The 14,045-nt window shown below is 40.3% G+C and overlaps 1 protein-coding gene across 1 annotated transcript in view; it reads left to right on the top strand.

The window, feature by feature from the left end:
• The window catches only part of LOC144499116 (receptor-type tyrosine-protein phosphatase zeta-like), a 256,241-nt gene that overhangs the window by 163,492 nt on the left and 78,704 nt on the right, over window positions 1–14,045 (top strand). The window contains exons 8-10 of the mRNA XM_078221193.1: window positions 2,177–2,327; window positions 7,380–7,564; window positions 7,721–7,853. Of these exons, the coding sequence (XP_078077319.1) occupies window positions 2,177–2,327; window positions 7,380–7,564; window positions 7,721–7,853 (469 nt within the window). The remainder of the gene's footprint in view (window positions 1–2,176; window positions 2,328–7,379; window positions 7,565–7,720; window positions 7,854–14,045) is intronic.

The raw sequence follows: 14,045 nt of genomic DNA on the forward strand, positions 1-14,045 counted from the left end.
CATACTCAAATAATTTCTTGTTTAATGCACTATTGTTACGGAACCTATAACTAGTCAGCATTTTCTGGCCCTCGCTATTCTGAATCTCCACCCATACTGATTCTACTTAATCCTTTTCTGAGCCATGATCCTTCCTCACTTCTGTCTTTATGTCGTCCTTTACTGTCAGAGCTACCTCTCCTCCTTTGTATTCGGTCTGTTTTTTCAAAATATGGTGTGCCCTGGAATTTTGAATGTTTTATTGTACTTTTTCCAAGGGAAAAAGTACATTAATGCATCTCAATACCTAAATCACACTAATGAACTTATGTTTCCAGACAGTGCCCAATTCTCTCTCACTACACTTAAAACACATCTATATTACAATACAGCAACTAATAGTGCCATTAAAGTTGTCAAAACATTAAACACTTACCTGTTAAAAAGTTCTCCCAATAGTCATAAACTTTCCATTGAGGTGGGGTTCAAATTTTATATAATGACTCACAATGGAGAGAGACCCTGACCTCAGAAGAGGTGCATTCAGGATGGCAACCCAATGCCTTCTCAAACTGCAAAAAGGCCACACAAAATTAGCTCAGGGTCAGGAAGGCACTGCAAGTTTAAGATTACTGCCAACAAGTCATTTTGTTCTTCCTGAACCCATTCCCACCATCAACACCAGAGTAAAATCTGGCCCATGGACATAGTTGACTGTTATCACTTAACAAAAATATAAAGGGCATTGGCATACAGAAGGTGAGACTCGAGGTCCTACTGTTATTTCTGACATGGCATAACAGCGCAAAGTTATTCATAGGGGATGGGACCTTTATGAAGATAAAAGCCACACCCAATTCATAGATCATCAATTTAGCATTCTTTATTAGAAGCTGTCTAGATAATAATCTTACTCAATCAACCGCAATAAGCAATATCTGTCTGGCTCTCCAATGGAACTTTAACCATTACCATACTCCTTTAGATATGCTGGTTGCAGATCAATGTTTCAACCCCAATGTGTAGCTATGCGATACCTCCTTTATTTTCGTCAGGCCTGAGAGTCGATTTGGGTGCTGAGTTGTGCTGTATTGTGGTGAGCTCTGTGTTAACTGCTCCCAGTAAGAAGTTTAACAACACCAGGTTAAAGTCCAACAGGTTTATTTGGTAGCAAAAGCCACACAAGTAAACCTGTTGGACTTTAACCTGGTGTTGTTAAACTTCTTACTGTGTTTACCCCAGTCCAACGCCGGCATCTCCACATCATAACTGCTCCCAGACAGGAGTGTGAGGTGAGGACAGCTTGTACAAGGTGAAATCATGAACAAGACCTGGAGGCATGAACAAGTAAAGTAAATACTCATTAATAACCGCAGTTTAAGATTCCCAGTAATAAACTGCCAATTATTTTTGAGAACGTGCAGTAATGGCTACACTGTTGTTTGACTTTAGAGAGTTATGACCGAATGGATCAAATTAATTGTAAAAAGCCAAATTATATCTGTATCCCAAAGATAAATGAGTTTGTAGTCTAATCAGAGGTTCCACTGATTATAATTTTATCTTTAGTTTCAGAGCAATATCTAAATTCCTCAAATGAATTCATGTCTCAACATATTCCCAGATCTCTATGATTCTCTGTATTATCAAGTTACCAATAGTGATTATTGCAATGATTAAAAAAGGCTAACAAAATGAACCTGGAAATTTCATCACACAAATCCCTAATGGGCTTGTTTTAATGGTTTTAATTCTTAATGGGCTTCCTCTCGTGGTTCCTCGCGTAACTTGACACTAACCCATCCATCCAAAATTAAACTACAATAACAACTTGAACTATCCCCTTCAATATATTCTAATTAAATTTTAACTTGATGCCATATATATTAGAAGAAGGTCCCATATTCAATTACCAGTTCTTATTGAAGTGGGCCACTACAATTAACTTGAGTGTAATTGGGCTAGGACGGGGAGGGATGAATTGTCAATATTCCTGATTTTAATCCATATCCAATTACCCCAGTAGAAAAGTACAAGTCTATAGATGTCAGGTGAGGAGGATTGATTGAAGTTTGACTATTTTCAAGCAAGTTTGTGCCTATCTCTTTTGAGAGGCTCTTTTGAGATTCTGGTAGTGCTGCCAGCAAATATGCCCATGCATTGAAAGACTTTCTGAAACACCAATGCTTTGATCCAGCTGGAGATATTCTGTGAGGTGCTGACCCTGCAACAGTCCGGCTACGTTATGTTGATAGATTATCTACAGAACAACTACAGGGAGCAGCAGTACCAATTTGTTGGGCAGATTTTTTCTTCATACTCGGGCACAGAAGAAATTCATGAACCAGGTAAGATCAAACCAGTTGTGCTTTTGCAATGATGTGGCAGTTGGGTTTGCTGTGCTCATTCTAAATCTCCAAATGCTGCATGAGAGAGAGGGTGAATGTAGACTCCTTACATAAGATAAAGAATGTGCATTTGTTTAGCACTTTCCAAGACTTCAAGTAGACTGGAAGTACTTCAGGTATACTCACAAGTCATGTAGGAATTAGCTATGAAACTGCAACTTGTTTGAACTAACAGTGTTAACCACGGACATTAACTATAATCATGACTGCACTATGGTTAGGCTAAATAAAACCAGTAGTTAACTACTGTCTCCTTTAACAAAAGAAATAACTTCTATCTCGTTAGTGCCTTTCATGACCTGATAATGGGCCAAAGTGCTTTACAGCCAATGACATATTTTTGATGTGAAGTTACTATAATAATGCAGGAAATGCAGCCACCAATAGCAAAGGCCATTTGGTTCTGCAAGTTCAGACATAAATATTGGCAATAATACCAGGCAAAACTCCCCTGCTCTTCTAAATGGAATCATGGACGCTTCTCCACTCACCCGAAAGGATAGCTGGGAATTCAATTTGATATCTCATCTGAACCAGCAGTGCAGCATCCCCTCAGTACTGTATTGGAATATCGACATGGATTCTTTGCTCAAAATCCTTGGAATGGGTCTTGAACCCACTTCTTTCTGATTCAGAAATGAGACAGTCATGGCAGATAATTGTATTCAATCTATCACAAGCATTAAAAGAGCAAATAGCAGGTACAGTGTGCAGTACAATGGAACTCAAGAACACTGGGGCTAATGACAAGATCTTGGTTATTCTATGTAAGGATCACTGTCCCTGACACAACTATCCATACCTGCATCCGAATGAGCCGGTCTGGACAGCATGGTGAGGAAAACTCACTGGAATAATTTGGTAGTTTTCTCAGACTTGAGTACATGTCGAATGTCACATAGGTCTGTGGCTGGAATAATCAGGTTAATAGCGCTGTGCCTTGCCTCCGTCTTCACCAAGATTCAAATATATAGGACTGTAAGGTCAAACAAAAGACAATTTGCGCATTATTTGCTCAAGCCTAATAAATCTGAATTGCAAACACGGAACCTACATCAGAAGATTTCAAGGACTGTTTGTTTGGCATCTGAAAAGTACAGAAATCAATAAATTGCTGCAATTCTCAGAATTGGTTAAGGAGAATTTCATTAAAAAGTTACACTTGGAGTCCTGGACTTTGCCAACAGTGTTGATGCCATGCACATTGACTTTGCCGTGAAGATACCTGCAATTCAACTCTATGGTGATTTTTCAGCCAGGACTTCCGATCCCAGCTAAAGCATCAGCTCGGCCATCATTGGGAAAGAACACCAAGCACGAGAAAAGATGGTCAGGACAGGAAACACCACTTTCACAACAGCAACTGTTGTTTTTTCAAACAATTGGTCTAGTTGGACCAAGGAGCGGCACAGGCTTGGAGGGCCGAAGGGCCTGTTTCCTGTGCTGTACTGTTCTTTGTTCTTTGTTCTTTGTTCAAAGATCCACATCCAAAGGTGTGCAGTTTCGGTGGATTGGCCATGCTAAATTACCCCTTAGTGTCCCAAGATGTGTAAATTAGAGGATTAGCAGGGTTACGGGGATGGGGTGGGCCTGGCTAAGATGTTAGAGAGTCTGTGCAGACTCAATGGGCCAAATAGCCTCCTTCTGCACTGCAAGCTATCTATTATTCTATGATTTTAGCTAAATCAAGGATGGCAGAATGAGTGTCTCACAATAGATGATGTAGAAGATAATAGTTTCCTTCCATTTGAAATTGATGAGTTAGACTTGGACCTTCTCTACTGTTCTAAGTTTAAGTTTAAAGTTTATTTATTAATGTTACAAGTAGGCTTACATTATCACTGCAATGAACTTACTGCGAAAATCCCCTAGTCGTCACACTCCTGTGCCTGTTTGGGTACACTGAGGGAGAATTTAACATGGCTAATGCACCCAAACAGCACGTCTTTCGGACTGTAGAAGGAAATCAGAACACCCGGAGGAAACCCATGCAGACAGGGGAGAACGTGCAGACTCTGCATAGACGGTGACCCAAGCCGGGAATCGAACCTGGATCCTTGAAGCTGTGAAGCAGCAGTGCTAACCACTGTGTCACCATGCTGCCCCACTGTTTCTTTAAAAAGTAATTTTGTTCCAATTTTTATCCCTCCCAATAAGTTAGGAATATATTTGGATTCTATGCAAATCTATATCAATCTGCTCTCCTTTACCTGTCAATCGCTGTTATCTATTTTGCTTTCATTCCAAGCCTAATCTGTCTTTTCTGTACTCAATACTTTCTGCTGGTTCTGTCCTAGTCTGCCCCATTCTATCACTCTCTAGAATCCACCCTCATGCAGCTTGTATTCATGAATAACCATTTTCAAAAATGCATTTAACATAACTTAAAGGCACTTTTAAAAGCACTATTTCTAATCTTTAAGCGCCCTCTTGTGTTGAGAAATAGATTGTCAGAAAATCAGCATTTGAAAGGCAGAATTTAAGGGGGTGCTGTAGAGCCAGGTGGGAAGGCAAGGGCTGGAGAGGCCACATCCTTCCCAATTCCCTCGATAAAGTTTGGGATGGGGGAGATCGAGGAGACCACCCCACTCACCTGTCCTCTGGGTCACCCACAATGCTGCTGATCTGGGGCCTGTTGCAGGAGTGGCCATCGATCCCAGTGGCATTTCTGGGGTTGAAGGGCTGCCGACCCCTCTGATTGCCCTTTAGCACTTGAAGGCAGGATCCTCATCTTGAAAGCCCTAGGAAACCTGACAGCAAGTAGCAAACTATCTGATAGACATTTAATTCCATTGGTGTTCTAAAACTTGTTGCGGCAGTGTTACCACAGCCAGACACGGCACTGATGCAGCCATTAAATTTAACCTTAAATGTTGCCCAAATATTACTGTGAACTGTTGGTACTTTTTTGTTTGTAGTATATTGAGTCTTTTGGAAGTATGCAAATATACAAACATAGGAATAAGAAGCATGGATAGGCCATTAGGCCTCTCAAGCCTACATGATCAACAAGATCATGGCTGATCTGATTCTGGCCTCAACTCCATGGGCGAGATTCTCCAGCCTCCCAGCTGTGTGTTTCCCACCGGTGGGAGGTGGCCACTGTCGATGGGAATGCCCATTGATGTCACTCCACACTGACTGGAAACCCGCAGGATGGGGTGCACTGCCGCCGGGACCTGAGAATCCCAACGGCCTCAATGAGCAGAGAATTCCCTGCCCATTTTTCTGCCTACCTCCGGTTACCTTTTCCACCCTCGTTAGTTGAGAATCTCTCTATCTCTGCCTTAAAAGGGTTAGATCTTCTAACTTGCTGCAAAAACTTGTCAGACTTGGCTCATCTCACCCTGAGCCAAAGGTCATGGTTTCAAGCCCCTCTTCAGAAATCTGATCCAAGCTGATATTTCAGAGCAGTATTGAGGAAATGCTGCGTGCTTGGAAGCTTGATCTTTCAAATAAGTGATTAAATCCCAGGTATTGTGCATCCTCTTGAGTGGGTGTAAAAAATCCTATGCTGCCATGCTGAAGGAGAGTTTTCTATGGAGCCTGAGTCGACACTTTTATCCCTCAAACAATCGCAATCAGACTGATTATCTGCTCATCTGTTTGTGGAAGCTTGCTGTGCATAACTTGTCTGCTGTGTTTCCTACTTTGGAACAATGAAGATACTTCAAAAAGCACTTCAGTGACTGTAAAGTACTTTGGAAGCCCTGAGGTCATATCATCCAAGTTCCATTTAGAAGATTTTACACAGAAAGCAACCGGTATTATTTCACGTCTATATTTTCCCAATGTCTCTGTTTGCTCTTGTATGGATCCACATGTAGCTTTAACCCTCTGATATCTCAGTACAGTGGTAATATTTTAAAAATTCATTCATGGGATGTTGGCATTCCTGTTAGGCCAGCATTTCCTGTCCATTCCTAATTGCCCTTGAGAAGGTGATGACGAATTCCCTTCTTGAATTGCTGCAGTCCACATGGTGTAGGTACACCCACACTGCTGTTAGGAAGGAGTTCCAGGATGTTTATCCAGCAACAATGAAGAAATGGCGATAAATTTCCAAGTCAGGATGGTCTGTGGCTTGGAGGAAAACTTTCAAGTGGTGGTGTTTCCATGCATTGTTGCCCTTGTCCTTCTAGATGGTGGCAATCATGGCTTACATGGGAATCATGACACTGAGTGGTAACAAGCGTTGGACTACAGAAGGCTTCAGTAGCGAGCCTCACCTTGCTTTCAACTAATGTTTACCCACACGCACCAGGTAGTGGTGAGAAGTAACAAACTGAAAAGACAGATAAGGATAGATTTTTGTCTTTTTGGCAACAACAACTTCTATTGATATAGTCCCTTTGACTGGTAAATTCCCAAAAGCACTTCACAAGAGTGTTATCAGACAAAATTTGACATCCCACCATGTGGTGAGGACAGGTGATCTAAGGTTTGGTCAAGGAGATAGGAATTAAGGAGCATCTTAAAGGCATGTCGAGAGATTTAGAGAAGAAATTCCAGAGCTTCGGACTGAGGCAGCTGAAGCCAATGGTGAAGTGAAGAAAATCAGGAATGCACAAAGAGACTAGAATTAGAAGTGCACAGAGATCTTGAGGTTACAGAGATAGGCCAGGGAGTGATCATTGTGTTTGTGCACAAGTGTCTCGCTCTGGTAACAGATCCCAAGATCTTCTCTGGCCAGATTTTCCCTTCTGTGCTCCATCAAAGTGATATTTAGTGCTTAAGTGATAATGATGAAAATCAATGCCATAATGATTGGGTAGAAGCTACTGCTGTAAAATGAGGGAGAGGATGAAATTGAAGCACATTTGGTCAGATTGAGGGGAGTCATACTGTGTTTTTGGTGATACTTTAACTGGTCTGATGCTGACTCTGAGTGGAAGCAATTGCCCCGCTCGCCTTGATAACTACACACCAATCTTTGGATGAGTTGTAATTAGTTCAGTGTACTTTCTGTAACTCTGCACCATGTCTTCTAAGTTTGCAGTTCAGAACCCGAAAACCTCCAAGCCGATCCAAGGAATAACACCTCTTTGCTTGTTCTCTGGCAAAGACCCAGGGTGGTTTATGGTACGCTACTTGAAAGATATGCAGTGTTCCATCAGCAATTGGATGGAGAAGACCAAACCAGATACCAGTTCCTGACGGATGGGGATCAGGACATGGTAATGTATAGCTCAAAAATGTTAGTCGTCACAATAAAACAAGTTTAATGGTCTCAGACAATGGCCAGTAAAAAGAACAACTTGATGCGAAATTAAACTGAAATATAATCCTCAAGCCCTTTCACTCTAACCTGATGTTTCCCTATCTTGTTTCAGGGAGCCATTCTCAGCAATTTATTACCCAACACAAGTTATGTTGTCCAAGTGGTTGCTATATGTTCGGATGGCCTGTATGGAAAGTACAGCGACCAACTGATTGTGGACATGCCCATGGAATTTGAAGACCCAGGTAAACAGGAACCCTCGTCTTCAATCTTTCACCCCATTGCCTGGGTTTCCTGTGGTGCTGTGCTCTTTACAAATAGACTTAAAATAAGTCCATGGCGCTCAGAAATCGGTGCAATCCTGATTAAAGAGAATTGAGCATCTTTCTTTGTGAATTGTGAAATCCATGTTTATTTCAATTTTTTCCTTTACTTTAAAGGATTGGGTTAATGCTAACGCATAGACATGCAAGTTCCTAGGTGCATTGAATTTCACAAAGAACATTTGAACGGAAATGTCAATTGAATGTTTTTTTAATTAATGGTGGTGGGATTCCCTTGCTTGTATTAGCTTGTGTGACTTTGCTTATGGCATTTTTCTTTTGAAAGCAATGAACAATATAGCTGATGTCTGCTGATGGTAGGCCTGCTCTCTCAATCTTGTGTAGTAGTTTGTGGGTTATCTTTTGGATAAATCTGCTCTGTCTCCCTTTGCTTTCCATTGGTTTTCTGCCTGGTTTAAAGATAATGGCCAGAAGTCTCTGGCCATTCACACTGGTGGGATTCTCCAGTCTCACCGGCAGCGCACCCTTACCCATGAGTTTCCCACTAACGTGGAGTGATGTCAATGGGAATTCCCATCGACGCTGCGAGACCAGAGAATCCCGCCACTAGCAAACAATGTGCCACCTCTCGCCAGTGGGAAACACATGGCTGGGAGGCTGGAGAATCTTGTCCATTATCAGTGCTTCCTCTACAGATTATTTCAGAAGACCTTGTATTCAAAATGTTGCAGTAAATGGATTTGTGAATATGATGCTTCCAAAAAGGTTTATTACTCAGTGTGAGATGGTCATTCATTGTTCATCTGATAAGTTTCAAGCCATATATATCCATGCTGGTCCTATGGCTGCCTATTTTCACCATCATAACATCACCCACACCTGTCCCTCAACTGATCTGCTGCTGAAACCCTCAGCTAGGCTTTTGCAAGATCATAAGAAATAGGAGCACAAGTAGGCCATTCGGCCCCTCAAACATACTCTACCACTTAATAAGATCATGGTTGAATTCCAGATTCCCCATCTATCCACAATAACCTTTGAATCCCTTGCCTAACAGGAATCTATCTACCTCTGCCTTAAAAATATTCAATGACCCCACTTCCATCACCTTCTGAGGCAAAGAGTTCCAACGTTGCACAACCCTCAGAGAAAACAATTCTCCTCATCTCAGTCCCTAATTTTAAAACCGTGCCTCCTAGTTCTGGACTCCCCCACAAAAGGAAACATCCTTTTCACATCCACCTTGTAGAGAGCATTCAGGATCTTATGTACTTCAATCAAGTCACCCCTCACTCTTCCAAGTTCCAGTGGAAACAAGCCCAATCCGTCTAACCCTCTTACCTTTCACTCCTTTGCCAATTAATAATCTGTCTAACTCCATTCTGAACATATTCAATAACTCACCTTTCACTGCTCTCTGGGGAAGAGAATTCCAAAGTCGGGACCCTCTGAGAGACTACAATTCCTCCTCATCTGCATGTTAAATAGGAGACTCCTTATTGTTTCCTCTAGTTCGAGACTCTCCCACAAGAGGAAACATCCTTAAAATGATCCTTAAAACCTACTTCTTTAATCAAGCTTTTGGTCAACTGACCTATTATCACCTTATTTTGCTTCAGTTTTGTTTTATAACACTCCTGTGAAATATATGAGGTGTTTAATGCGCTATATAAATGCAGTTTATAATTTGTTATAGTAGAGTGCTTGATAAGGAGGTACAACGTAAGTAGGTGTTTTAGTCTCAAATATACGTCGGGATTCTCTGGCCTCCCTGCGGTGTTTTTCCCGGCAGTGCACCATTGGCCATTGGCGGGATCTTCTGGTCTCTCCACTGTCATTGAGATTTCCCATTGACTCTATCCCACACCACTGGGAAACATGAGGCGGAGGTGCACCATCGGTGGGACCAGAAGATCGCACTGGTGTGAAAATCCAGGAGATCATGCCCATGATCAGCTAATTGTAAGATTTAATAATATTTCAAGGGAATGAGGAGAACTAAGCCTAGTCATAATTACAGGAGCCAGGAGAATCCTAGTTCTCCTCTTCTCTGCTTCATTGTAACTTTGATGCCTTTGCACTACTTACCTATAGTTGCTAGTGTAATTGCCTCTATCCCACTGGCTAGTTGTATTGGGCACTTCCTAATTGCTCAGTCTGAAGCTCTATTCAATACATGCAGGCACATCATTGCTATTTCATATAGGCTAATAAATACAGAAAGATCCTATTTGTATCCAACTCTGTATTGTTGCAAATCAGAACTGTTAAACGTATTTATATACAGATAGGCGTGACCAGCATTTCAGTCTTAACTTGAATCACAGCATTTCTAGATTAACTGTTTTTATACTCCTCAAATGTAATATGTGCCAAAATAACTAGCTTGCCTGAACCATTGGAAGAATGCTAAATTAATTATTGGCTGCTATCAATTGAGAGCCTCCAACCACTGCATCCAACATTTAGCAAGTGCTGGAAATAATTGAGAGAAAATCTGCTGCTCCTAGTTTTGGTCTGAATCCCTTTGCACCAGACTTACTTCCTATAAGTGATAGATGGGTTGTTTGTTATTGCCCTTGCACCTAGTGATGCACAAGGTAGACTTTCCTCTGTTCTCATAGCGAGGTTTTACCTGGAACAGGTAGCTAGCCTGTTGCCACAGGCGTATAGCTTATGGGGTGCCACTCCACATCAAGCATGGCTGACCAGGATTCTCTCCCACTCTTACTGCCAGCTATTGGCGTGTTGGAAGGACTTTGCAGGTTGACACTAAATCTGTTTGGCCGTGTTATGAACACACCTTCCTTGGCCATCAAGTCCAAGTGTTAAACTCAAACCCGGAGCTTCTGGCTCAAAGGCAGGGACACCACCCACTTCACAACAAGACCTCTTAAATAGATGAGCAGGATTGCAAATTAACTGATTCAATCCCAAAGAGAATGCTGAAATCTGGAGCAGGAAAAGGTCAGATATGGATTATCAGTAATTAAGAACACAATTTTGGTTATGTCCCTTGTTAGAATCCAGGTCAGAAACTCCAAAGTATTTTATGAAATCAGCCTAGATCATACATTTTGCACTTTGAATTTTGGCACATGTAAGCATAAGATGTTTCACTCCAGGTATGATTCAAATGATCCACTAGGGAGTTTTTATCAAACAAAGTTTATTTAAGAATACAGTTAACACATATAAATAAAATTAATAATAACTTTTACCAATAATAAACAAGAAAAAAACACAACCGTGATATTGTATAAACCTCACCAGCTGAATGTACTGTTCCAACCAAACAAACCATACACCCATCCCAGGTTTAGCACAGAAAATAAGAGTGCTCACATGATGCTGGATCTTGCAGCTTTCCAACACCTGCTGTGAATTAGTCCTTTGGATGGAGAATTGAAACTCTGATTTCCCTGTTCTGGAGCTGCCAGCCCACTTCGAGATAGAGATAGAGCCACTGCTTGCCTCTAGCTAGCAAACCACCAACAACAAAATTTTCACTCCAGAGAGGCAAGAAAGACTGCTTCTAACTGGCTAACAGAATTTCTAATACCAGGGAGAGAGACAAAAACACTCTTTGCAGTCTGGAGTCCAACAGCTTCTAACTAAAACTGTAAGTAACTCTGGATTTCCCTATGAAGAAAAAAAAAATGTCCAAAGCACCTGACCTGCCAAACAGTCATAAATCAATAATTTTAAAAGATCATAAAATGTCCAGGACATTGCATTCAGCCGATTAAAAATATACAAAAGGCCTATTATATGGCTCTAGCAACAAGTTGCCACTGCAGACCTTATGGTGCCAATAACAAAAAAACAGGGTTGCTTACAAACTGCAAAGAACATGATTAAAAATACACTTCTTAAAGGCACAGTAGCATCACACCCTGAAACTTTTATTGATTAATTGTGAAATGTAATCATGGTTTAAGCAATAAACTATATGGACTCCCAAAATCAATTTCTTTTAAACTTTAGTCCATCCTTCTACTCATTATCTGAGCTCAGAAGGATAAGCCTATGTAAATTTGATTTATACAATCTACTAGTACTAATCTTTTGTTTCTATTCTTGGAATATTGATCACATTTGTTCAGTTCATATAATTAATTACAGAAACAATCGGTAACACACAACAAATAAAATTTACACTTCAGTTGTCTGTTATTGTTCAATCGCTCATTTGGTCATTCATCCTGTCTTTTGATCAATAAGTGGTAAGCTTGTAAATATAGAACTCCGGATCTGTGTCTCATGTATTGAGTACTATACTTCATTTCCATGTATTGATTTTCACTCAGCCTCAGGAATTTCCATTCTCAGCCATATTTGGCATCAGTACATTCTGGAAGATTGGTATCAGACATGTTACTTGCCTTTGCGCTGATTGGTGTCCATAGTGATCCATTATTTCAACCTCACTAGTTAGCCTGATGGCATTTGGAAACTTGTACTTGCCGCCACATTAAGTATATCCCCCTTTGAAGTTAACAACATTTTCTTTTCTAAATTAAATGTCAGTATTCTGTTCTTATAACCTCACTGTTGCAGATGTTTCATATATTCATAAAAATCATTTGTTATGATGGTCAATGATTCCTTGGATCAGGTTTAACTAGCTCCTGAATGAGGGGAGTTAAATACAAGCTTGTGCTGGAGATCTGGCCCAAAGACGGCAGAGCATAAAGCTGCAGGATCTGTTCAAAACATGCTGTGATAGGCACTTTGATTCCTCACAGCCATTCTGTAGAAATAAGCAGATCATTCACCATAGTCATGGTTAATAGTGCTGGGATGGTGATCATTCAGCGGAGCCAAACTTATGATTTTTTTTTTTGCTTATTCATGTATAAACTCAAAAAATTGAATGAAGCATGTAGAATTACCATATGTGATTCATTTGTTTCATCTTTTATCTAAATTTCAGCATATGTTACTCATTATTTCTATCGCTCTTTTACTCTGTACTCATGCACATATAGCATCATCCATATTTTCACTTACTTTTGTGCTTATTTCACAATATAGTAGATCAATATTAAGACATACAGTGCTAATATGCCCTCATTCTTATATTTGTGTTTTAATTTGTATGTCAAAGAGATCAGCTTTACGTATTTAGCCAAATATAGAAGTTCAAATGAGCTTCCAACTTCCGATAGGATAACAGAATTACTCAATTGCACTCAATTGTTTAAACTGGTGATCAAAGAACCCAAGTCAGCTTTCTTAAAGTGGGAGGAGAGGGCCGATATTTCACTCCAAATGCACACAATGTTCTGTTACTGCCCCTCTTCTCACTGACAAGTTTGGAATTTTTATTTCAATGGGCCATCCTTCTAACATTTAACTCTCATTTGTGTAATTTTAATTAATTGTTTATTTGTGCATTTGCTTCAAATGTATTACAGGATGCAATAGAGGTTGGCTATTATGGTGAAAAAAACAATCAGTGCATTACATTCTTTCAAATGGTTGAGCATTTAATTTAATTTTTTTCATTAAAAAAAGATAAAATTCTAGTTTTGAATAATTGTTTTTTTTAAATCATATTGTATATTTAGTTATGTTAGAGATCCCAGGCTTGCAAAATAAGTTACTTTCAATCCAGAATCAAACTGTGATGCACACCTATGGTAGAAAAAGAGGAACCATTTCAGAGACAGCTTTGGGACACATTGGCAAACCACTGGGTACTTTGTTAGTGTTGGCAGGCCCCTCCCAGCCTAACATTTCCCATATGAGGAACTAGTGTATGTATCTGATAAGAAGCAATGGATTTTGATATCCAGCACATCAATCTGGCTAGCACTTTCGAAGCTGAACCATATGGATCATCCGACAGTTACTGACAGCAGAGGTTCATCAAATACCTAGAAACTCTGGTGTGACTACTGTTGGTGGACATTAACTGGAGGACTGATACCAGAGTTGTTCGTTGGCTATCCAGGGTTTGGTACTGATTGGTTTGCAGAAAGTGAACAAAGTCCTGTTGATCGCTGTGCCTTCAATTGATGGAGTCATTGTTTGATTGGGACAATGTGTATCTACAGTGTGATCAGGGAAATACTGTAATGTCTTCATACACTTATACATAAGTAATACAGCTTACCTTCTACTCAGGAGAACATTTTGATACCGTGA

Source organism: Mustelus asterias, chromosome 9, assembly GCF_964213995.1.
Source record: "Mustelus asterias chromosome 9, sMusAst1.hap1.1, whole genome shotgun sequence".
Lineage (NCBI taxonomy): Eukaryota > Metazoa > Chordata > Chondrichthyes > Carcharhiniformes > Triakidae > Mustelus > Mustelus asterias.